Source organism: Tursiops truncatus, chromosome 12, assembly GCF_011762595.2.
Source record: "Tursiops truncatus isolate mTurTru1 chromosome 12, mTurTru1.mat.Y, whole genome shotgun sequence".
NCBI classification, from domain to species: Eukaryota; Metazoa; Chordata; class Mammalia; order Artiodactyla; family Delphinidae; genus Tursiops; species Tursiops truncatus.
The window spans coordinates 77,648,245-77,673,399 of record NC_047045.1 but is presented as its reverse complement, the minus strand read 5'-3'; the positions used below and the strand labels follow the sequence as shown (position 1 = coordinate 77,673,399).

Genomic DNA, 25,155 nt, shown 5'->3' with positions numbered 1-25,155 from the left:
GGGGATTTAAATCAAAAGACTGATGTTCAAGTCACAAACTCTACCACTTCCCCAGCAGCAACAGGACATTTCCCTTGCTGAGCCTTGACTTCTATTTTGTAAGAGGGGATACTGTTAATATAATACAATTGCTTAAGTTGACTAATTAATAATACAAATTTTGTGAGCAAAGGAGATCACAGAAGCCAAAACACCTTACACACCAGAAAACGTTACATTCAGATCCAACACTATCACATTATTATGTCCCACGTTATCATACACTAAAGTTGTCATTGATGCCTGACTTTACTTTGAATTCTATGCATTTTTTAAAAACCACAAAGCAAAAGATCCTCCTGTATAGGATCAAAATACTAGAATACATAAAGAAATTTAAAAAAGAAAAAAAAACAGGTTTAGGCAAAGAAAGGGAAGAATCAATCTTCCTGTGTTGTCTTTTTAAATGTGGTGCTCGCTCATCTTTAAAGTAGCATTTCTGGATCTGTCACTTTCTGTACATTTTCCTGGAAAGATGATCACAGCCTAGAATGAAAATGAACCTCCTGTGCCAAAGCAAAAGGAAGAGAGAGAGAGAGAGAGAGAGAGAGAGAGAGAGAGAGAGAGAGAGAGAGAGAGAGAGAGAGAGAGAGAGAGAGATAACCAGATGCCCGGAGAACGCAGGGAACCAGCATGGACACCAGTTTCCCCTGGTGCACGGCATTTCTCCTGTAGGGTCCCATCTCACATGGGTCACATTTTCTTCTCTGGTTAAATAAACCTCCAGGCACTTCTGCTCATTTGAGCAGGGACTTCACATGCATCGGCAACAAGCAGGCACTGCCTTAAAGGCGCAGAACCCGCCTCTCAAACTACGCTTGCTCAAACGAAAACCCCAGCAGAGGTCACTGTGGAGTAAGAAACCACAAAGAGCCCGTCCAAGAGGAAGTCAAATCGCCCTGACTGCCACTGCAAAGCAATTCAGGTCTGCACTTTCAGAGCAGAATAGGAAAGGCGTGATCTAGGATGGCCCGCTGGGGGAGGGACGGGGAAATACAAATTCACAACTACCCTCCCCTGCCCTCCTGTCCACCCCAGAGAGACCATACTACACACTGCCCGTTCACTCACCATTCACAACCCTCTGCGGTCGGCACTGTCCCAACCCTCCATTTAACAAGTGAGAATCATGAGGTTCGGAAAATTCTAGAAACTTGCCCACGCTCCCACAGGAAGCTGTGACTGTCGTGCTGTGGGGATCTGAACCCTGGAAGCCGGGCTGGAGCCTCTGCTCCCTGCCGCTGCACTACAGAAATACCAGCCCGGCAGTCAGTTACCTCTCGCGAAATGGACACGAGCCAACTTGCTGGACTCTCTGGCGTTGTTCTGGACGCACGGCATGCTCTGGCTCCCCTGACACCTCCACAAAGCAGCAGCGCTCTCCTGCCTCCAGACCCCTGGTCGCCTCCACCTCCTTCCCCTGCTTTACCCTCCTCACAGCTTCTATGCTGAAACTACATAGACCTTTCAACTTTATTTCAAACACTGCCCCCCCCCTTGTGAAGTGTCTCCTGCTCTCTTCGCCCCTTAACCCCAATTCCACTCAGACGCATCTACACCCCAACGTCCCGGTACAGCACTTAGCGAAGCCCAGCCCACTTGACAGTCATTTCTAGGCTGCTCCCACGCCCCCAGGTGTTGAGATGAATGACAACAGAGGCTCCGTCTTGCTCGTGCTCAGTCTCTTTCAGCCCTCCACACAGTGAGTGTGTCCTGCGCCCAGAACACACCCAAGCCATGGATGTTGAATTGGATGCAACGAGAAATTCACAGTCACACAGAGGCTTGGAAAGTAAAGGCTGTCCATTTTCAGTATCCTATTCGAATCTATTTACACAGTGTCAAGTTCTTAATCCTCCCTGAAGTTTCAAGAAAAAGAACTAAGAGCGGATTACTGAAGGGGAAGAAGTTCTAGGCTAGGGAAAAGCGCGCAGGCAAACTAAGAGATGCAAAGGACAAGAGATGTTCACACTCTATTCGATGAAACACGGTTTTGTGCCTACAAGTGCTCTGAGGAATCATTCTGAGTCTACACTGTTGACCTAAGATCAACTGAATGACAAATGAGACGATGCCTATCAAAGCCAAGGCCGTGGAAGGTTCAGATCCTCTCAAGAGATCCTACAGTGAACATTTACGTGTAATTTTTTCCTGTGCATCTCACACACTCTCACAACACACACCCCCTAGAAATGTACGCAATTAAAGAAAGGTAAAATCTGGCCATTCAAAGGAAGCCATGAGGATGTAGCATTGATTCGTCAATTAGAACCAGAAAAAGAAAAGGCTACTTGGTGCTTACAGAACTCCTAGGCTGTTGGAAGATGTACCCACTTGGAGAAAACAACTGGACTGATTCCCTCAAGGGTCAATGTTATCCATGCTGAAATCACATGCTTTATTTTCAATAAGCCAGATAAGATATTCTCCTACATTGTTTTTCATAAAAGGAACAGGGAATCGTGAAAATAAGCCCAGCAAGTTGATGTATCTGGAAAACTCCTTTCTCTGCTTAGCCTTAAAGGTGCTACATTAATCTTCTAACCACCCACCCAGAAGTCCCCGGTTGGCCACCTCTGTTGAGACCCCTGTATACTCCTCCCACCCACTCCATCCCCCCTCCCCACAGAATTAAGTTTCCCATCAGCCTGTTCAAGGTTTCCAGTTCCTGGAGAAGACAAATGAAACAGCAAAAAATATAACAAACAGACAATGTGGGTCAAATCCCAGCCTTGTCAGGGCTGGTTATCTCACGTCTCTGGGCTTCTTTCTACTTCTTCACCTTTACAAGGGGCTAAAGCACGCCAGCCTCATGAAGAAATCAGGAGGTTGGTGTGAGGAATGGCGTTTGAAGGTACTACATAAACTGTAAAGAGCCATGAACAATGTCAAAGACCTTTTTTGAAGTTCAGTGTGGACTGTGGAATTACACTGTAGTAGGCTTGACCACCGTAATTCAACAATGGCCACTATAAAGAACCGCATGAGAATCACCCCTTGTTTCAAAACCCTGGGGAATCATGGTGACTACGGGTGCCCAGACCACCGCGTGGTCCAGCGCTGAGCGGCCACGCACAAAACGCAACATCACTGAACTGCAGCCGAGGCCACTGCGACCACTACAGTTAAGGTTTGCAAATCACTTCCGCCCTCAGGGTAGGGCAACTTCCACAGAAGCATTTCTTATTACTATCATATTAATGGTCCTGAAAGCACATGTCAAATTACTTCTGCCCCGTGTGCCTCAAGGAGAGAACACTGAAACTCCGCGGGTTCTCACAGCAGATGCGTTTGGAGCAAATGGCTCATAATTACTGCCGGGATCGGTGAAGGGGAGTGGGCAGCAAAACCACGACCTGGCTGTGGCCAAGGGGCCCCCACCGCAGTCGCTGATAAAAAGGGAGGCCTGTTAGCAAGTGAGATGAGAAGAGAACACGAAAGGAGTTACGTGCTCTTGGCTGTCTTAACAACAGCAAAATGTCACAGAGGAGGTGGTGTTTATTTCCTTCTTGGGCCGAGGCCCAAACATCAGTTGATATGAAAGGGAAACAAAGACCTATCTATGTACTATCCATCTGTGCACGTACGGATGTTATGTACGGTTCCAGACTAAATGTTCTATTTAAACAGACCCGAGTTATGGTCAAGAGTAAGCGGTTTCATTCATAGCTTCCATTTAAAAAAAAAAACAACATTAGCGGGGTTTTTTTTTCCAGTTTGGAGCTAACGACTGATGTGACAATACTTCATTCACTCACTGCCGCAGAAAGTTGGGACACCCCAAGCCAATTTTCCAGGAGAGAGAGCCAAGGCCCAGGGCTCCAAGGCAACTGCAATGAAACTTCTGGGGTAGCTGCCATCCGGAGCCTCCTCAGGGATTGGTTGCCACATCTCCATAACAAACATCTCCCTTCACACGTTGACGGAGGCTCATTATTACTCACCAAGAAGTACCCTAGGAACAGCTTTCGTTTTTGGCTGGCCAAAGTGTCCTTTAAAAAAATGCTCAAATAAGGGCTTCCCTGGTGGCGCAGTGGTTGAGAGTCCGCCTGCCGATGCAGGGGACACGGGTTTGTGCCCTGGTCCGGGAGGATCCCACATGCCGCGGAGCGGCTGGGCCCGTGAGCCATGGCCGCTGAGCCTGCGCGTCCGGAGCCTGTGCTCCGCAACGGGAGAGGCCACAACAGTGACAGGCCCGCGTATCGCCAAAAAAAAAAAAAAAAAAAAAAAAAACTCAAATAAGACTGGCCTTATTCCAACCTTAACAGATTTCAAATTAGGGTGACCCACTGTTGGACGGTTATATGACGCACCGATTAGAATAGAATATTCTTAAATACCCGTGACCTCCTCCCTCCCCACACTCAGGAACGACGGCCTTTCTGTGTGACGTTAATGGACACAATACACTGTTTACAAACAGACGTTTTGTGCAAGTTATAAATATTCCCCAAGAACAAATAGCAAAGGAAAACTAGTGGAATGAAATATTAATTATTCAACCAGCTACAGGCAGAATTTTAAGTCCCAGAGACATAAAAAATCAAATACCCTTCATTCTAGCTGCAACTCACTTAAACGTAGTTATCTGAGTACTACAGTACAGAAATGATAAACACACCATTAAAATAGCCCTATATGTCAAAGGAATTTCTTCACTGTTGCTACAGCAGAAGCAATGTTTAGTTAAAACAAATAGGGATAAATGTTTAAATACATATGCCTAAAAAAAAGGATGCAATAATTTTCTCCTCTCACTCGTTCCAGCGCCAGGGGGACTTGTCAATTAAATCACAAGAAGATCATTTGTTAATTAAAGCCCAATTTAAATAAACACTAAGCTTAATTCTGACCATTAATGGCTATTTTAGCAAAATTTATTTTCAAAGTCCAACATAAGTTCTGTAAATAGAAAGTGCTTTGATGATACAATTTCTAAACTCTCAAAGTAGGAATTTTAAATTGTTATTTAATGCTGGAAGACATACGAAAATTATGGGTTTTCATTACAGATCAAACAGCTCTTCTCAACCATTAAAGGGCTACATCTAATATAGACAATTAAGAGGCAAATTTATTAAGCTGTATTATATCCTTAGCAGTGAGCCATGGATTGAGAACACACACACAATCAAGGGTCCTAGTTACAAGTTTGCTTGGGAGACATGACATATATACACTTGGTGGGATGACTGCCCATAAAAGATTGTAAAGAACCAAGTAAATAATAGTGAAATAATTGTTTTTAATCAAGCAAAATCCCTGGTGGACAGTGTATTTTGATCTGATTTTGAAATACGCTCTGCATGTATATAGAAATAAAGGGGCAGGGAATGGAAATTATTCATTATGAAAAGTCCACCATTTTGATGGTGTGTTTTATAAAAAGGAAGGTATGGGTCTGGCTTCCTCGGGGCCCCATTTGGTCAAAGCTGGCCAAAGGAGGGCACAGAGACCAGCCAGAAGCAGTGCCCATGACACAGTCTCCGGGCACAGGCACCCCATCTCATGACCTGCCCTCTGGCAGCCCCTGACCTCTGTGAGTGGGAGGTCAGGGTAGGGTTCTGAGCAGAGGTTCTCTACCCCATTTCAGGACACCTCGGGCAGAGTTGCCCCCCGGAGTGGTCTCTATAATAACCATGGAACTGAGCCCACGCTCAGCACCCACGGTTGGGCCAACCTCCCATGGAGGCAGAATAGGTAGTTGTCTATGGTGTATATTTTAGGATCACCAGAAAGTTCCTCACTCACCTCCCCCCAGACCCATCACTGGGTCTAACACTCTACCATTCCTCAGATTTTTCAAACTATGGCCAAGTCACTGAATTATCCCAATTAATTTGTTAAGTAATACTGCCTACTTCTGCAACAGCACATTGTTTGTCCAAGCCGTTAAAATCATGTTTCAACCTCAACAAAGGGTTTAGAGGTTTATTGGACATAAAACCTAAGAGAAAATAATTTGGTGAAGCAGATGATAAGAGAAATAGATCGTAACATGAAACACAGCTTTAAGGGGAGACACAGCTTTGTGTCTTTGAAAAAGACACAAAGAAGAGGCATGAGCTCACCCAGACCACCTTCACCCTACTCCAGAATTCCATTCAGAAATGGTTCTGAGGATTTACTCGGTCAGAAGCTGTCCTGGGGACTAGACGGGGCCCCTGTATTCAGCTCCACTGAGGGCACCAAAGGCTACTGATTTGCAGCATGATGTAATATGTGTGTGAAGCCCCCTGACACCCTAAGAGGAAAATGCAAGTTTGGAGTCACCGAACTCTCAAATGACGGTAAGAACTGCTGAGGAATAGGGACGAATAAATGAAAGTTGCTATTTTGAACTAAAGTTGCTTTAGTCTAGCTATACCACTTTGAAGACGGAGTTATCATGAGTTTAGATACCTTCAAAAACACTTGGAATTCTGCAAACATCTTTTACCTACTCGGGACCATTTGAGTTCTAACTTTACAGTATTTTCAACAGATTCAGGTAAAGATTCAGAACTAGCATCCCCTCATTAACTTAGCATTCGTGTCATCCAAGTAAAAATAAGATGGCTACCATCTACAGCAACGTTTACCTCACTGGAGTTATTGGAGCTTTGAGGTAGCTGAGTTCCAGAAAATCCATGGCTGCCACTTGAATCAAATATCTGATAGGCAGGAGGGAAAAAAAGACTAATGAAACGGCTCTGCAATATTCGTTTGGCGGCTACCCTTTCTCAATATTGAAAAATTTAAGGGCTATGACATTTGATAAGATCTTCATATTGCAATGCGTACTATTTACTACTCTACGACGTGTAAAGTTTTAACTTTTAAGTTGCTTTTTTTCTTCCCATACGGTTACATATTTTACTTTTCTATGATACACATTATTCAAGTCACCCTGGATATTCCTGATGCTGCTTTTACCAAGAAGTACACGTTTCTGAAGATGTAGAAATCAAAGTTAGCAAAGCCACCAAAATCAAGCTTATAACTGTTTTATAAATGTGCGTAGAAGAAATATTGGGAAGAAATAAAGCTAAATATTAAAAGTGGCTGTGTTTGGGTAGAGGGACTAGGAAAAATTTCCTTTACTTTTTCCAATTTTTCTCTTCTAGATTTTGTAGTAGAATACTAAACATTAACAAACAGGCCATTTACACATTTACGGATACCTACTACCTCGACTGCATTCAGTTACATAAATACCAGTGTCATATCTTTTTAAAACAAAAATGTTCAACCAAATGCTTTTGTTTCTCAAGAAATCTTACATTAAGGGCATTTACTACATATGATGGGGTAAAAACCATATTAGGGTCATACCTAATTGCTAAATGTCAACATTTTATAAGCAAATTATCAAGATATTTATCGTTGTCATTTAATTAAACAGAATTGGCTACCTTGATTAAAATCAGAATTTGCCTCAAAGACATTATTTAAACTTCATAGAAGTTGAATTCAAAAACATAAACCCAGCATTAGCCAATGGTTTATAGTTAACTATAGTCTATAACGAGGAAATACATTTCCATTTATAACCCACAAATGATTACTTTCACAACTAAAGTACAAATAGAACCACAATTTTTTTTTTAATAAATGTATTTATTTAATTTATTGTTTTGGCTGCGCTGGGTCTTTGTTACTGCGCACGGGCTTTCTCTAGTTGCGGCGAGCGGGGGCTACTCTTTGTTGCGGTGCGCGGGCTTCTCATTGCGGCGGTTTCTCTTGTTGCGGAGCACGGGCTCTAGGCGCGCGGGTTTCAGTAGTTGTGGCACATGGGCTCAGCAGTCGTGGTTCGTGGGCTTAGTTGCTCCACGGCATGTGGGATCTTCCTGGACCAGGGCTCGAACCCGCATCCCCTGAATTGGCAGGCAGATTCCTAACCACTGCGCCACCAGGGAAGTCCAGAACCACAATTTTTAAACGTGATATTCTTTCCAATTGTGAGTATACAAAAACAGTGGCCAAGTAAAAGGGATTCCATGTGAGTTTGCCCTCTTTCAGTCAATCAATCCGTGTCCCACCACCTCCAGCTTCATTGTTTTAGGATTACAGACGGGTCAAAGAAGTTGGTTCTATCCCTGCTACTCACCTATTTCACAAAACTGTTATGCACAATCAACTGTGTATATCCATATAAAATTAGAAAATAAAGCTCATAAAATGTGACCCTCTCTGCCAGCGTATTCAGAATAACAGCAACCCGTCAGAAGTAAAAACAAGAACTTCCTTGAACTTCATCACAACTCACTTCCCAACTCACTTAAACGATCAGATCATTTTGTGATAGCTCATCTTTTCAACAGTCTTTCAAAAAATAATAATCTTAAAACATATCACTCAGCAACATAAAAATCATTATCATATAACTGTATTAACAGCATTAGGAAATACTTCAGATATGAGTGTTCAAAATGTTCTGAAAACAATTCACTGTCCTTGGGCCACATTCCAACAATAAGCACTCAGGCTTTTTTTTGTTTTTTTTTTTGCGGTACGCGGGCCTCTCACTGTTGTGGCCTCTCCCGCTGCGGAGCACAGGCTCCGGACGCACAGGCTCAGCGGCCATGGCTCACGGGCCCAGCCGCTCTGCGGCATGTGGGATCTTCCCGGACCGGGGCACGAACCCGTGTCCCCTGCATCGGCAGGCGGACTCTCAACCACTGCGCCACCAGGGAAGCCCACTCGGGCTATTTTTAACTTGACAAAATGTTGAAAGAGCCGCCTTTCCTCCAGAAAACTAAGCAGCAGCAATGGCCCAGTGTTGCAGCATCCAGGTAGACCAAGTCCCAGCCCTGCCTCTCGGCTGCTGCGTGAACATCCGGGGAAAGGAAGTGACTCAACCTCTCCGGGTCTCAGGCTCCTCATATGTAAAATGTGATGACAAAACGCCTACTTTGTGTCATAAAGATGAAGTCCGCAGAGCCTCTGGCACCATCCATAGAATTTAGTTGCTGCTACTCTATTATTAATTTTACATGTTGGTTTTGGGTTTTTTTTTTTTTAGTACATTTACAAAGTTCTACAATCATCACCACCGTCTAATTCCAGAATATTTTTTATCACTCCCCAAAGAAACCCCATATCCATTGGCAGTCATTCCCTACGCGCCCCTCCCCCCAGCCCTTGGCCATCACTAGTTACTTTCTGTCTCTATGGATGCGCCTATCCTGGACTTTTAACGTAAATGGAGTTATAAAACCTGTGGCCTTTTGTGTTTAGCTTCTTTCACTTAGCATCATGTTTTCAAGGTTCATCCACGTGGGAGCATGTATCAGCACTTTCTTCCTTTTTTTTCTTTAATATAAAATCTATGACAATTACTTCTAAAGGTTTCTTTTCTGATGATTCTTATTTTTGGGTTACCATGCGCTGCAGATGTGAGCAAGGTGTGAATACCTCTTTTGGAGTGCCAAAAAGAGACTGAGCAACTTGTGTGTCTCCATTTGAGGAAAAAATCCATGCTAAGACTGCATCCCTTTGAAGGAACTTTTATCTCATGCTGAAGGGGGATGAACATTTATGATTTATGGCATATCAAGGATTTCCCGCTAGGTCTGCTGTCCCTCCCATGCTGGCAAACTCACCTGAGTTATAGACGGTCTTTTCTCCTTTCCTTTTCTTGCGAGCGTGTCCAGCCCTTTTAATGAAGAAAATAAGCCCTTCTTGTGTCTTCCTCGCTGGGTCAGTGAGAGTGTCCTTTTCCGGAGAGCAGAGTCATCTCTAGAACATACCTAATTCAAAACAATTTAGAAAAATCTTAAGACGCCATTATTTAGATGACAGAGAGAATTAACCATTGCCCTAGAACAGGAGTAAAGCCCTGCCTGCTATAAAATGTGTTCTGAGCAGCCCCCAGAACTGCTGCAGGTCTGACATACCAGGACCGCATCCACCACAGAGATGTCCCTTATCTGGATAAACACGTCTAGTTACAACATTCACATCTCTTCGGGGTGGACAGCAGGGTCAGCACAACAGCCCTCGGACCACCCGCCACCCCCCCACACCCCACCCACGCTGAGCTAGTACTATCCACAGAAGCCACCTGCACAGGAGCGATTTCAGAAAACCCAGTGGGGCTCTCGGGAGAACAGATCAAACAACCTTCCGTCAGCCCTTTAACTCTTCACACCATTGTTGCTACTCCTCGGGGATTCCACCTTCCTGACTGTACGAGGTGGAACAGACAGAAGGGCAGACGCAGATGTGAATATTTAATAACTGTGTATTAGGAGTTGGATTCCGAGAATGGGCAGCAAAGAAGCTGGGATGCTGGGACTTGGTAGCAGGACGCCAATCATCCCTCCCCCGGCGCCTGGCCCCTGGGTGGCCCTGGTCAGTTATTGGCTTAAGTCACAGCAGTGCGGAATGTCAACAAGCTGGAGAAAGGTGAGCATCCGCAGCGCTCCCCCTTCACGCCGCTGAACAGCCTTCCTGGAAACTCACCAGAGCGTGGAAAGAGGAAACTGACAAGACGCCCAACCGGCCCAGGGCCAGCTTGGAGGGGCGGCTGGCAGCAGCAAGGAGGCTCTTGGGGTTCGGCAACTCCCCGCCTTGCAGGCTGGCCAGATAGCAGCGCATCCTGAACAGATCCATGTGAAATTTCTCCAGGTTCTGCTCCCACTGCTGGATCTGTTTAAGCAAGAATAGGACTAATTTAAATAAAAATGAGAAGTGCTCATGGGTCAAATTGAAAACGTGACCCCTTTCACAAACTTTAAAAGTCATTTCAGCTGGTGCTGCATGGTTGAAATGAGCCTTCCCTGCTCACCCCATCTCAAGCCCTCCTGCCCAAACACATGGGGTCGGACCGCACTGTACTTCATCAGGATGGCCAAAGACAAAACAAAGCCGGCGGTCCCAATACGGTGCCGTGCCATGGCCTCTGGAGAGCTCTAGCGCTGAAAACCGGGCTGACTTAGGGCAGGATGCACCACTGAAAGTCAGTTATCTCACTTTGTCTCATTTACATTCATAGCCTCTAATCTTAATCAGATTAACCGGTCTGCACACAAACAGATGCTGGCTGAATGGAGGCAAGTGGCTGCACATTTCTGTACATTCTGAGAATCACTTAAAATAACAAGCAGATGAACTGCAGGCAGAAGGACAAACAGAGCTTTTACTCCTATTTTAAGTGTATTAGAGAAGAATCACCATCTACACATCCTTATTAAGACACATAAAATTATTTACACGACAGAAATTTCTACGTATTCTTCAAAACTTAAGTCATGAGTTGGTAAAGAAGTACAAACTCTGGGGGCCACTCTCTCCCTTCTTCCAAGAATGTCAAAGTATGTTCTGTGTTAAGTATTACCTTCACTTAAACATAAACAAGCGAATAGGTGAAGAAAGGCCCTAGTAAGTTGCCAACGTAGGGATTCAGAACAGAACAGAAAGCAGGGCTTCAAATGGTATTCAGAGCAATCTCGAAATTCAAGAGAAGGTCTGTAGTGAAGGCTTACAACGATTCAGTACAAGAATTGTGTCATTTCATTTGCAACAACTGCATCTCTAGCTTTGCCAAGTTTAGCACCCAAACAGATCCTAAACTTTCACGGTACACTTTCCAGGTCAACCCGTAATCCTGGACAAATGATATTTTGAAGGCTCTCTGACATTTAACACTATGGTCCCCTCAGCCTCTGCCCAGGGAAAAGCAGGACAAATTCTGGGTGCTCCCTAGACCCCCTCCAAGTTCTCTGTATCCATTTCTTAGGAAGGTCACTGCACAACTTTTCCACATAAAAGAAATATGATGGGGCTTCCCTGGTGGCGCAGTGGTTGAGAGTCCGCCTGCCAATGCAGGGGACACGGGTTCGTGCCCTGGTCTGGGAAGATCCCACATGCCGCAGAGCGGCTGGGCCCCTGAGCCATGGCTGCTGGGCCTGCGCGTCCGGAGCCTGTGCTCCGCAACGGGAGAGGCCACAACAGTGAGAGGTCTGCGTACTGCAAAAAAAAAAAAAAAAAAAATGATGGCTACAAGGTCTAAACAAATAATTTGTTGATCTGTCATAGTTTGTCCGCAAAACAAAAGTCCCAGAGTGCACTGAAAAATCCCAATTTCCAGTTTAACTTCATTTAAGATGCCGTGTGACCTTGCTAGTGATGTAACAGCCCACTCACGTCAGCCTTGAATCAATACCAGAATGAGCTGCTGGCTTTTCCAAGTGAAAAATGCCCAGCTCCACTGCCTGAGGAGTCCACTCATTAGGCATGAGGCCCAGAAAAGCTCACACTTCAAAAGCACCTCCAACAACTCTGGTACCAGCCTTAGAGAGGATGACTGTTCTAGACTAACACGGCAGTTCCAATTGAACTGCAAATCTCTTCGTGGTCTTGCCATGTTACAGTGTTCTAGATTCCAGAAGTAATGGATGGGTATTCTGTAACCATAAACTACACATACCAGGAGCGCTAAGTCCCGGCAACACTATACTCCCAGTTCTGTCTCACAAATATCTTCGGTAGCTGACACCTGAACATCCACAACTTTGACGCATTCTTTTGTCTTCTAATAATATGCAGGTATTTCTAGGTTGGGTAGTGTATTAAAGCTTATCCCTCATCTATAACTCCACGTGAAACAGCTTATGAGATGCTTTCTAGGGGTTCTGGGGAGGGGTAGGTGGGATATGAAAGGAAAGAAAAACAGTGAGTCATTGGATACCAGACAATAAAGGAGCCCATGCCATCCACAGAGGAATAAAAAGACAAAATACCAAGTAAAATAAAACCCAGGTCCATGCCAATCACTACAGATCAGGGAAGATGACAATCTCTCATATTTTCACTGACTTCTGCGGTTTACAAAGATTTTTAAAGGCATCATTGAATGTATTTAAATGACTACACATCAAAGCACCACTGGAAGGAAAAGACAGTTCCATCCTAAACGATACACAGGGAATCTTCAAATTTTGCCAGAAACACTTTATCATCTTCAGCACACCTAGACCTCTCTACCCAAAACCCGGGACAAAATGCAGGTAAGTTCATAGGAAGAAAATGAATTCAGATGCTTAGGTTTGTTGAAAGAAGAAGGCGCCGGGAGACCCCAAAAGCCCAAAGCAGATCTTACAAAGATCAAGAAGTTTGTTAATATATGTGATTATGTTTCAAGAGAACTGGTATCTCAATCAGTACTGCACACTGTAGAGGAATTTTTTAATCTGAACTTAGTAGAAAATGAGAATGGACTTTATGACTTCTCCGTTTCAATGATGCGTCCTGTCCTTATCTTGACTGAGCCACGGGGTGCCCAGATGTGTGGTCCAACACTAATCCGACCGTTTCTATGAGTGTTTGGGATGGGATTAACATTTAAATGGGTAGGTAGAATAAAGCAGACTGCAGTCCCTCATGTGGGTGGGCCTCATCCAGTAAGTTGAAGGCCTGGCTAGAACAAAAAGTCTGACCCTCCCCAAGCAAGGAAGAATTCCTCTTGCCCAATGGTCCTTCACACTGGGATATCGGCCTTTTTCCTGCCTTTTGACTGGAACTGAAATACTGGCCCATCCTGGGTCTCCAGCCTGCCAGTGTTCAGGGGCAAACCACACCACCCGCTGTCCTGGGTCTGTAGCTGGCCGACTCACTGCAGATCTTGGGGCCTGCCCATCTCTGTAATCACAGGAGCCAACTCCTTATAATAAATCTCTTTACAAATATATTTTTCACAGGTCCTGTTGGTTCTGTTTCTCTGGAGAACCCTGACATCCTTCATCCCACAGAGCTCTGTGGCAGAGTAAGCCATCATTAGTCACACAGCTAGTCCATATTTAAAGACAATATTTATCTTACTTTTAAGGTCATGGTCCTTTACGGAGAGAATCGGAGAGCGTGTTCAAATGAGGATCTGTGGTTGGATAAGAAACAATGAAATATTTGATTTTTCTATCCACGGACTCAACAAAGTTGTAGAGAAGGATGTGGGAGAATATGCAGGTAAAAAGTCCAGTGGATGCAGGTGCTTGGGTTACTTAGAGGGAAGAGAGAAGTACAAAGGCCAGACCCACGAGCTCAGTACAGACCTTGTAATACTGGGGAAGTCTGTGGACACAGGCAATGAGCTTGCAAGGGAGTTAGGGTCGCCACACCCTCATTTCTCAGCAGAGAACACTGAGGCCCAGGGAGGAAAGTGACTTCACCAGGGCCACACAATAAGCCGGCCCCTCCAGGTTGGCCAAGGCCCAAAGCTGATCCTGATGGGAGCAACATGCAGAAACAAGCTTCAATCGAGCACTTAGAACGCAGCCCCTGAGGCCCTGGTCCTCTCGCTCACAAGGTGGGTATCGTGCACTATCCAGTAATTACTTAGCAACTTGCAGTTAAATCTTCATCTGATTGTCAACTGCGTCTCTACCCACAAATCCCCAGGTGTTCTACAGAGAAGATGTAAGACTACCCACACTCTCATTTGGGTGAACAATCTTGCCTCTCAATTTCCTACCAGCTTTGATCTTCAAGTTCAGCCCCAAATTAATGTTAACTAAAAGGAAAGACATTTCATTTTTATCCCTTTATCCCTCAAAAGATGAGATACGGATACATTTTCCTTAAATGAAAGGGACAAATAGAAGACAGTTTTGTATCTATGACACATACCACCGCAGTAAATTTCAACCATCGTCACCAAAATAGCAATATTATCCAACCTCACACTTATCAGGGAATTTCTGGAGATTTTTTCCTAATATGATCAAAAATGAAAATGCCCCAGATCAATTCCTTTAACCCAAGACTGTTTTTCCCCCCCTTTTTCCTACATTCCACAAGTACTGATAATTGCCCCAGACATTTATTTCATCAGGACATGAAAATCAAAATTCAACTTCTATGGGACTTGAGCTTTCATTTCTTTAATACCTGTGCACAAAACACAAAAATAACATGAATGAAGACAAGTCACGCAAAGGAAGTTTTCATTATCTTTCATTTGTAAAAGAAAAATTATCAACAAAAAATTGAGGAAAACTCCCATTTTTAAGCACTGACACAAATGCAATGCAAAAGTTTCCTCTTTATTGCTAATATAGCTATATTTATTTAATGAGCTCAGAAAGGCTACGGTCTGCTCTGGAAAGTGGGAGAGGAAGGAGATGAAGGTTCATGCTAAAAATAACAGTTGAATAAGTGATACATAAAAAAGATGACAAGTACATTCCTACCACACCCAAAACGCCTAGAAAAATATTTTCTGCCGTTTAGTCATTCGATCACAGTATTTGGCCATTTGTCCATTTCTAGGTTGGTCCTAAAAGATAATTCATTTTTCCTTTCTGGCAGAGTAAGTTGAAAAACTCCCATGCAATATTTTCCAAGCACTAACACCCACCTCCGCAGAAGAACCCAGCTAGTGACACAGAAGACACTGAAGTTTGCCCGTAGTTAGAATAACCAGCCACAGGTTTAGAAAATCAGTTTTGTTTTGTTCTTCCCTTTGAGATGTAATTCACATGCTAGGAAATCCACTCACCGAGTGCATTCATAATAAATACATTTCCCATCAAATCAAGCTGAAAAACCCAAGTTATGAAAATACGTAAATTAAGGATTAATTTCTACTTTACACAAAACCATTCATCCATGGTTCCTTAGCAAGTGAAGCACAGTCTGACTCACTGAAGTCTCACTGAGAGGCCTGATTTGGTTAGGAGCACAGATCCGTGTTTATGCTCTGCCACCTGACAGCTGTGTGACACTGGACCATTTCCCTCACCTCTCCCAGCGTCTAACCACTCATCCATCAGGTGGGTGATTCAGACAAGTGGTCCGCACGGAGTTACTGTAGAATCATACAGGATCCTGGCCTGAGATAGGAGCCTTGAGAAGTAGACTCAGAAACCATGAGGACGGAGAGAAAATGAGAGGACATTCCTTGGGAAATGAAGGAGTGAAGCCTGGTAGCCAGGAGCTGGTGAGGGGCTGGGGTGGGGACCAGCCCAGGGAAGAGGAAAGGAGACAGAACCTGGAACCAAGTACCAGAGAAACAGATGGGGAGAAAGTCACCCACCCTTTAGGAGCTCTTATTTCATACTAGGAGCGACCTTATACGCAAAGGGATAACTACACAACAATGCGTGAGATAAAGAGAGACCCTGAGAATCATGGGAATATAGAAAGGTGCCTGATGGCGAGGTGGGAAAGGGGGTCAAGGGCAGCTCCTTGGAGGAGCTAAATCCTTCATCACAGGCAAGCAGGGGTGAGCCTGATGACAGGGGCAGGTGGGATAGGGCAGTTTGCATGTGTGGTCTACGTGGGTCCTCTCTGCCGGAGGGAAAACCCAAAGAGAGAAGTGGAACCTACAGGAAGTTTGGTGTTGTAGCTAAAGGTCGAGGTGGGGTGAGGTTGTCAGGGACTTTATCCTGTAAGCAATGGGGTCCACTGGGGGATTTTTAATCCTGGCAATCCCATGGTCAGATTTGCTTTTTAGATGCAAACCTCTCTGACCTTGTGCAGAAGAGGCATCTGAGGAAGGGCAAAACCGGCAGCCTCTGCAGCCTTACAGGGAAAAGAGAAGACAGTCCTGCTTACACTCGTCATCTCTCAGCACCTGCATACCGTGTGCTGAAAATTCAAACTGCCAGGGTGACCACAGCATTTCAGAGTGCTCTGCCTTGGCTCGTGCTGACCCCCGGCCCGGAATTTCCTTCTCCATTCCTCTCCTGATTAACTCCTCATTCTTTAAGAAGCAATGCAGGCATCCCTCCTCCAGGAAGTCCTCCATGACTACACAGGAGGCTAAACTTCACGTGTGTCTTCCACAACACTCTGGAATATCATCTGCTCTGAATTCATTCTATTATGTTGAAATTATATGCTCAGCTGTCTGTCACTCTGCTAGACTGCGAGCACCCTGAGGGCAAAGACAGCATCTTCGAATTCCCAGTCTGCACCCTCACCTGGCCCAGAGTCTGCACTTAGTAAACGTTCGCTGAACTAGACTGAATGTTAATCTCCTGCCCCCAGCCCGTCCACCAGGTCCCTGCGGCCTGCGGAAGGAAGGCTTGTCCTGGCCCAGCTCCTCCGTAATCTGGCCTTGTCTCCCTCAAACCCGCTTCTCGAAAACCTCCGATGCTTTACTGCCCAAATGGCTTCCCCCACGCCTCTCAGATCACACCTTCCTCGAGGCTTTGTTCATTTTCTTTCCCTTCACCGCAGTCTCCGATGGTCTAAGTTCAATCCCTCCTCGTTATGATTTTCAAACTTGAATGTTGAAACTGAAGCCTGCGGTGGTTCACAGAACCCAGCCAGTCCCAAACCCACCCGCTGCCAGTTTGCTCCTCCCAAGGTACCACCTCCCTGCCTCCCTCTCAGCCTCACTAACCCCGGGAAGTGAGAAAGGCCCAGAGAGTCGGGATGGGGAGGGCAGACGGCTGGCCGGAGGCCAAGACCCGCCCAAGGGCGGGGAGGTTTTGTCCTTGTTCACTTGTTTAAAATAACAAACGGGAAGGAAAGGAAAGTACTAACTGGACTTAATTTACAGCTCTTTCTCCCTCAGGACTTCAAAAGGAATCCAACATGTGGACGGTCTGCTCCACGTTGGATATGCCCAAATGCAAGTTGCATCATCCTGTCCCAGAGTCGCCGCCCAGGGACAAGCCCGTACGATGGCCGCTTTTAGGCAAAGCATGTCTCTACACACAGCGGTATGAAACTCAGCCGTTACTACTGTGATAGTGTCTTTTTATCTGGAAAGGGCATTGACAAGGAACTCCTCTGCCTCGGCACTTCCAAGAAAACCTGTTCCAGAGGCTTTCCTCTCACGTGATGTAACATGCACCCTCAGTTCAGCTGTTACAAGGCTGTAAGTGACTATATCTGAGTTTCTTGGGATCTCTGGGGCAAAGCGCTATGTAAATAAATATTTTCTATTATGTAAAATAAAATACAGTGAAGTTGAGATTTTTAAATGGTAACTGGATAAAGCACAGCTCAGTACTTTGGAGAAAACTATATACTTATGGGATATGTAGGAGATCAGGTTCTTACTGATCTTGATTGGTAAATACCTTTGCCTTTGTAGCATCACAGAACATTCTCTAGTCCAAAACCATCTCATAAAAGCAATTCTAAGCATGTGCTTGTTTCCGCCCTTAATGCTTCATACTCTCTGTGTCTGCAAGTAAAGAGCAAACAGCTCTCTTCACAACCATCTGGCAAAAGTTAAAGACAGTGGGTATAGCAAATATAACTCATGTTACCCACCACAAGTCTTCTGGGAAAACATAGATAAATTACAACCTTAACAACTGCCAATATGGTAAGGAGAATATTTTCAGGTGGAATGTCTAAAGATCAACCCAAATTGTTTCTTACCAGACATTCAGAAGTGTAATATGAGAAGGTGAATGTGTGCAGGGGCGGGGAGTAGGGGAAGGGGTGAGAGCAAGGGGGAGGGGGGAGGGGAGAAGTGAAATGATAAAACAGCAGTATTAGGACAGTGTGCTTAAAATAACTGATGTAATGATTCTGTCAAAGAATGCATAATGGGCCACCAGTAATAATTACCCTTTCTTTAAAAAAGCTTCTCTTGGTACTTCCCTGGTGGCACAGTGCTTGAGAATCCTCCTGCCAGTGCAGGGGGCACGGGTTTGAGCCCTGGTCCGGGAAGATCCCACGTGCTGCGAAGCAACTAAGCCCGTGCACCACAACTACTGAGCCTGCGCTCTAGAGCCCGTGAGCCACAACTACTGAGCCCACGTGCCACAACTACTGAAGCCTGCATGCCTAGAGCCCGTGCTCCAAAACAAGAGAAGCCACCGCAATGAGAAGCCCACGCACCGCAACAAAGAGTAGCCTCCGCTCGCTGCAACTAGAGAAAGCCTGCGCGAAGCAGCAAAATCCCAACGCAGTAAAAAAATTAAAATAATTAAATTTAATTTTAAAAAAGCTTCTCTTCAGGCCAACCGACCACCATAGACCCTTGGATTTGTGTAGGGATTTATGTGAAAGTAATTCCCCCCTCCCAAGAGAGAACAGCACCACTTTTGACATCATAAATTAAGCATTTACCAACTATGAAAAAAGAAATAAAGTTACATTTAATGAAAATTTAAATTTTTAAAAAATGTTTGCTTGGACTTCTTGTGGCCATAAAGAGAGAAAGAAAAAGGAGGGGGTGGAAAAAAAGGCCAGGAGCATCTCAGTGTTGCCCAATTTCCCTTTTCTCTCCCTGGACCTAAACATTTGACAACACACAAGGACCTGAAAACTCCAAGCTGGGCATCCCCTCCACTGGACTAAAGTATGCCTTTGAATTTAAATTTTAGAGCGCCAGTAAAAGTTAAAACCATACCTTTTCCCACTACAATCAATATGCAATTTTTAATTGGGGCACCTGAATCCATGCGTTGCATCTCTGATGACAGACTTTCGGATCCTGGAAATTCAGGACCCCAGAGGAGACGTAGTACAGAGAAAATGCAGGAAAAGCTATTTCTCCTTCTCCTCAAGCTTTTTGATTTGTCGTGTAAAGGTGACACAGCATCACATCGCTACATGCCCCAGACAGGAAGCTGCGCGGTCTGGACCTGTCTCAAGACTGGCCCCCTTCCCAGACATGAACAGGGTGAGGCTTCTAGGCAGAAGCAGGCCAAGGGCGGAGACGTGTCTGTCCCCAGAAGCTGTGTCCTTGTCAAAACCCCCCAAACCCTTCCACTCCCTCTATTCTCCCTGGCAGTTTCAACTTCCCTTTCAGTTCCTTGGAAACACTATTCTGTAGCTTGTTAGCCGGCACTCCTGAAATAAATAGCATATTCTGTTTCAATTCAGGGGCATAGGAAACTATCCTTAATATTCTATAAAATTAGAGAAAATGATGTACTCTTGAAAAACATTTTCCATATAAACTGTTAAACTTCTGCTGTGTTACTCTGGGCCAGGCCTTCATAACTGCACATCCAGATCAGGGCCATTCCACCACCCAACACTTTTCCCTACTTCAATTTGCCCCTCACCAGCATCACCACCGCCAAGCCACTGCCAGATTAATCTTCCAAAGATAACGCATTCATCACGATTTTCGTCCCAACTTAAAAACCTATATTCCTCCCTTAGATCTAGAGCCTATAATAAACCTTATAACCCAGGGTTCTTTTTTTTTATTTTTTTGCAGTACGCGGGCCTCTCACTGTTGTGTGGCCTCTCCTGTTGCGGAGCACAGGCTCTGGACACGCAGGCTCAGCGGCCATGGCTCACGGGCCCAGCCGCTCTGCGGCATGTGGGATCTTCCCGGACCAGGGCACGAACCCGTGTCCCCTGCATCGGCAGGCGGACTCTCAACCACTGCGCCACCAGGGAAGCCCTATCCCAGGGTTACTTTTAAGACCCTGAGAAAGAGGCACCAGTACCTGTCCCACCAAACCACCAGCTATTCGTCACTTCTTAGCCCACACCTCTGCTCCCACGTGCTCAGGAGCCTCAAGCAACCACTGTTACTCCAACAGTTGACCCTTGAACAGTAAGAATTTGAACTGCACGGGTCCGCTTATACGCAGATGTTTTTTAAGTAAATACTACATACTACAGTACCACACGACCGTGGTTGGCTGAATACAGAGGGCCAACTGTAAGTTACACACTGGAGGGTTGGAGCCCCTAATCCTTGCGTTATTCAAAGGTCAGCTATACCTCCAAGCTGTCCTACCATGCAGCCCACTCTCCTCCCAGCCTGGATCAGCCTTCATACCAGCACACCTCTTACCAATTTTTTAAGGCCATATGCTTCCAGGAAGTCTCCTCCATCTCCTCTAGATCACAGCACAGCTCAACCCCTGATGCCTCATAGCATTTGAAGACTATGCTAGTTGGTACTAACTTATACCATTCTAGAATATTCTTTAGTTTCATGTTTATGAGGCCTGCTTTCTAACTAACTAATATATTTTTTAGAAACAGGGTCCATATTTTATAATTATGTTTATATTTTGAAGCTATAGGCATCTGTTAGGTATGTCGATATCTGAAGATGGACAAATAAGCGAGAGGGAAGAATTGGGAAGGGAGAAAGACAGGGTATCAGAAAAGGAGAAGGCAACGATGGATCCAGGTGTCAGCAGAAGATCTGTCTCAACTGTGCATCATTTAGAAATACTTGATGAAGGGGCAAGAGGTGGGAATTACTTGGTTATTTTGCTATTGCCAATTGGTAAATCCCAAATTCTTAGTGTAACACAAATATAACACTTGAATGCATGCCTTTCATCAGTTTCTTATTTACAGCCAGACATTTCTTTCTATACGTTCTAAGTTCTTCATATATATGCAGGCAGAAAAAAAAATTCTAAGCAAGGTTAAATATTCAAACACAAATAGAAGATTGATAATGTACCGTTTGATTTGTGATTTAAATCAAATGCTATAGGGAAAATTCTTTTCTGATGGCGTGTCCAAATCGTTGTGTTGCCATGGAACTTTTTTTAAAGAACCTGGTCTCTCTATAAGTTACAAAGTAAAAAGTATGAAAAATTCAGGAACACGCCAACCCATCTTCGCCCTATCCCTCTTTAAGTTCCCAAATCATCTGACACTGATTTTGAAGGGACTGTAGTGGATACTGTTGTGCACCACCAGACCTCCCTTTCAAGACAGAGGCATTCTTTCCCTTAGCTGCTCACGGCGCAAGAATGGGAACCCACCTCCTCTGAAGGCAGCTGCTTTGACCAGTAGACATGGCATGACACGACATGCCTCACTGGAAGCAAGCAATTCTGAATGGCCACCCCAGCTCCCAAGCCCCCTGTAGGCTCAGCTCAACACAATTCAACGAGTCCCTCCTTAATCACGCTCCCTCACGCCCTTACTCCTGAGAACGGTCCTCATAAAACTCCTCACATGCAAATCTCTACCTCAGTGTGTTTCCCAGATAAACTGAATGAAGAGAGGGGTGCTAGAAATTTCACCGACACTTGTGTAAGTGCTCAGGCTGTCTGAGTAAAGGAAAACAGAAACTAAGCTTCTCCCTCTCCTCTAAAATGCAAACAACATAGAAAGTAGCTGTTTAATTATGATGTGAATGTGGAGACAGGCCAAAGAAAGCATCTTCCTTAGCACCTTATCCGTTATAAACAGAAAAAACAAACCAAAAAGTTAGTGGTTTTTTCCTAATCCACAGACACAGGAATAGCTGTATTATACCAAACTACCCTTTCACAGCCATCTTCTGTATTAGAATCGTATGTGTCTAATCTTCCAACAGTTTTATCATATACATTTTGTTCCGGAAGTGCCAATATATGAGAGAATCATCCAGGCAAGGAGCTACTCAACACAAGGGAACAAGATTTGGTCACAAAATGTCCCAGTGCACATACACAGCCACCAAAGGCTGCAAAGCACATCACATCCCTCATACGACAAAAGCGCAGCCATTAAGTACTTGAACCAAAAAGCCACAGAAACTACTCCCCGCAGAGGTGTAGGAACCGGTTCCCCCATCTCAGTGTGCCCTGAGTGACTTAAGCAATGGGAGGAAACACGTGTAAGTAACCTGTACCTGGTTTTCTATGGCTTTCCGGTTCTTTGGGTCGCTCACCACGGACAGCTGTAACTCCGCCATCTTCTTCATCTTGCTGTCCATATCTATCTTCTGAACGAGGTTTCTGGTCTGGTTCTTCAGCAGCCGAACTGTGTCCTCTTTGCCGTGCTTCTTTGCGAAAAGGGATGCGCAGGCCGAGTGGATGGCAGTGACCCAGTTCTCCAGATCTGTCTGGCTGGTGGCCTAAACACGGGGAAAAAAGCGATTTGGAATTGTTTCACCACAAAAGTGTTCTCCAAAGTGGCAGGCTGGGCTTGAATATGTAAATCCCCAAAGTACCTTCGCTTCATAAAAACTGTTTAATTTTAAAAACACACACTCAGGGCTTCCCTGGTGGCGCAGTGGTTGAGAGTCCGCCTGCCGATGCAGGGGACACGGGTTCGTGCCCCGGTCCGGGAAGATCCCACATGCCGCGGAGCGGCTGGGCCCGTGAGCCATGGCCACTGAGCCTGCGCGTCCGGAGCCTGGGCTCCGCAACGGGAGAGGCAACAACGGTGAGAGGCCCGCGTACCGCAAAAAAAAAAAAAACAAAAACACACTCAACACAGGTCCACAGGCTTCCTTTACTCCAGAGGGCCTGTGAGAACATCGAGAGTGACACATGGCCCCAGATAGAACGGGAAGACAAGCTATTGATAGAATCAAGGTGTACACCAGCAATAGGGGAGGAATAAGAAAACCAGGGCATATCCATGCAGCGTGCATCACGCAGCTCTCTAAAAAGCGGTTTATCGCCATAATTTTAATACGATGAGAAAATATTAGGACTAAATGGTTACATTGTGAAGGCTGGATATGAAATTTCATCTATGGTATGGACTCAATTATGGAAAATAACGATAAAAGAACATTTTGGGGAGGACACAATAATATTAAAATAGTCGTCTGTGAATACTGGGAATATGGATAGCGGTTTTCTTTTTCTACCCTTCAGTACCTTCAGACACAATGACCATATAGTATTTTCATATAAGAATATTTTATTTTAAAAACAGTAAAGAAGGTCTGAACAAAGCAGAATGGGCAAAGATGTATGATTCTAAGCAGGCTGAAACGCACGTTCAGTTTCCCCTGATGCCCAGAGGTAACCACACACGTTCACACCACGAGGTTAATCCTCCAGTGACCTGGGGGATCGCACAATGGGAACTACCGGGAAAATTTCTTAAAAACTAAGGATATTTATCCTGAATCACAAAATAAAATATTCATTTCATACCTCCCCCTAAGTCCATGCAGATTTAATCCAATGTATTTACCTTTCCTACAATTCATATGAACACCAGTTTGTTACTTTGCTTTAAAGCACCACAGAAAGTTCAAGCAAACCTTTCTGTTAAAAGAAGGAAAATCAAACTCTTTTCAGTCAGGTCAGGTGGAGGACAGCAGTAAGGCTAGGGGCCCAGGGCCTTTACCAGGTTAGTGCTGGGAAATCCTATTGCCCAAAACACTTCACACAATTCTAGATTCCAAAGAATCTAGAATCAAAGGGGCCCAAAACAACTAATATTGTTCTACAGGGGCCCTGGGGGCAGCCAGGACCAAGTTTATCAGAGACCTGAATCGAGGACCTAGGAGGGTTTCCACGAAGCTTCCAGCCACACAGAATCTGCAGCTCACGTCGTGTCTACACCCAGTACTGGGTTTGGATTCGGAGGCATTTCAGAAGCACACTTCACTTCCTGGCTCTCACCCCCATTTCTCTGGAGTTAATTCATAATAACAACAGTCATAACAGTTAGAATTTCTTTAGCACTTAACACACGCCTAATCATACTGTTTACCCTTAAAACAATCCTAGAAGCTATTATTATCCTACGGGTTGAAGGGTCTGAAGCTCAGAGAAGTTAAGTGTTGCAAGATGACTGCAGACTCAACGAGAGCACCAGGACCCACAGCTCAGCCTGACCCCGGCTTTGCTAGAAAGATTCTAAGAATCACAACAGTAGATAACCTGAATCTTAACGTCCTAAGACCACCTCCACAGGGTAATGAGACCCTATAGTATTTGTCAATGAGGGTTTTCCTAAAAAGCTTCTTCACTTCCACTGGGATTCCTGGGAAGAACTTAAGCCTCTACTGTCTATTTTCTCTGGGTTTTCACTTAAAAACTTCCACTCTGGGAACTTCGGATCTTGTACTCACTAGATCACGGACTAGTCCAGAACAGGATGGTAATTTTTCTCTCTTTGTATCCTGAAGGGCAGCCCAGGGGCTACAGCCTGGCATTTCAGGGGCAGGCATCCAAGAAGCGTTCGCTGGATGAATGGCTGCATTTCCAGCGACCCTGCGGTACCTGGCAGTCAGCAGAGGCCAATTTTCTTGCTTAAACCTTAATCCAAAGTCTGACAGCTTTGAGTCTATTTCAAATTGCTAAGTTGTGCCTCTTAATTCTGGTCCTTCTCATCCTAGCAGGACACAAGCCATCGCCTCCACCCTCCATTTAGAAAGCTCAGCAGAGGGGCATCATCAGAAAATCTACAAACAACAAATGCTGGAGAGGGTGTGGAGAAAAGGGAACCCTCCTGCACTGCTGGTGGGAATGTAAATTGATACAGCCACTATGGAGAACAGTA

At 44.9% G+C, this 25,155-nt stretch overlaps 1 protein-coding gene across 10 annotated transcripts in view; it reads right to left on the bottom strand.

Annotated features, from left to right (window-relative positions):
- Positions 1–25,155, bottom strand: part of TIAM2 (TIAM Rac1 associated GEF 2) — a 237,245-nt gene that overhangs the window by 77,328 nt on the left and 134,762 nt on the right. For 8 of the 10 annotated variants that reach the window (XR_012324922.1, XR_012324921.1, XM_073789760.1 and 5 more), the window contains 4 exons: positions 22,538–22,762; positions 10,486–10,671; positions 9,624–9,770; positions 6,621–6,692 (listed from right to left, as the gene is read on the bottom strand). Coding sequence is in view for 8 of the 10 variants with exons in the window: in XM_073789760.1 (XP_073645861.1) it covers positions 6,621–6,692; positions 9,624–9,770; positions 10,486–10,671; positions 22,538–22,762 (630 nt within the window). In the remaining 2 variants the exon portion in view is untranslated. The remainder of the gene's footprint in view (positions 1–6,620; positions 6,693–9,623; positions 9,771–10,485; positions 10,672–22,537; positions 22,763–25,155) is intronic. The other 2 variants (XM_073789761.1, XM_073789763.1) reach the window with 1 other exon arrangement.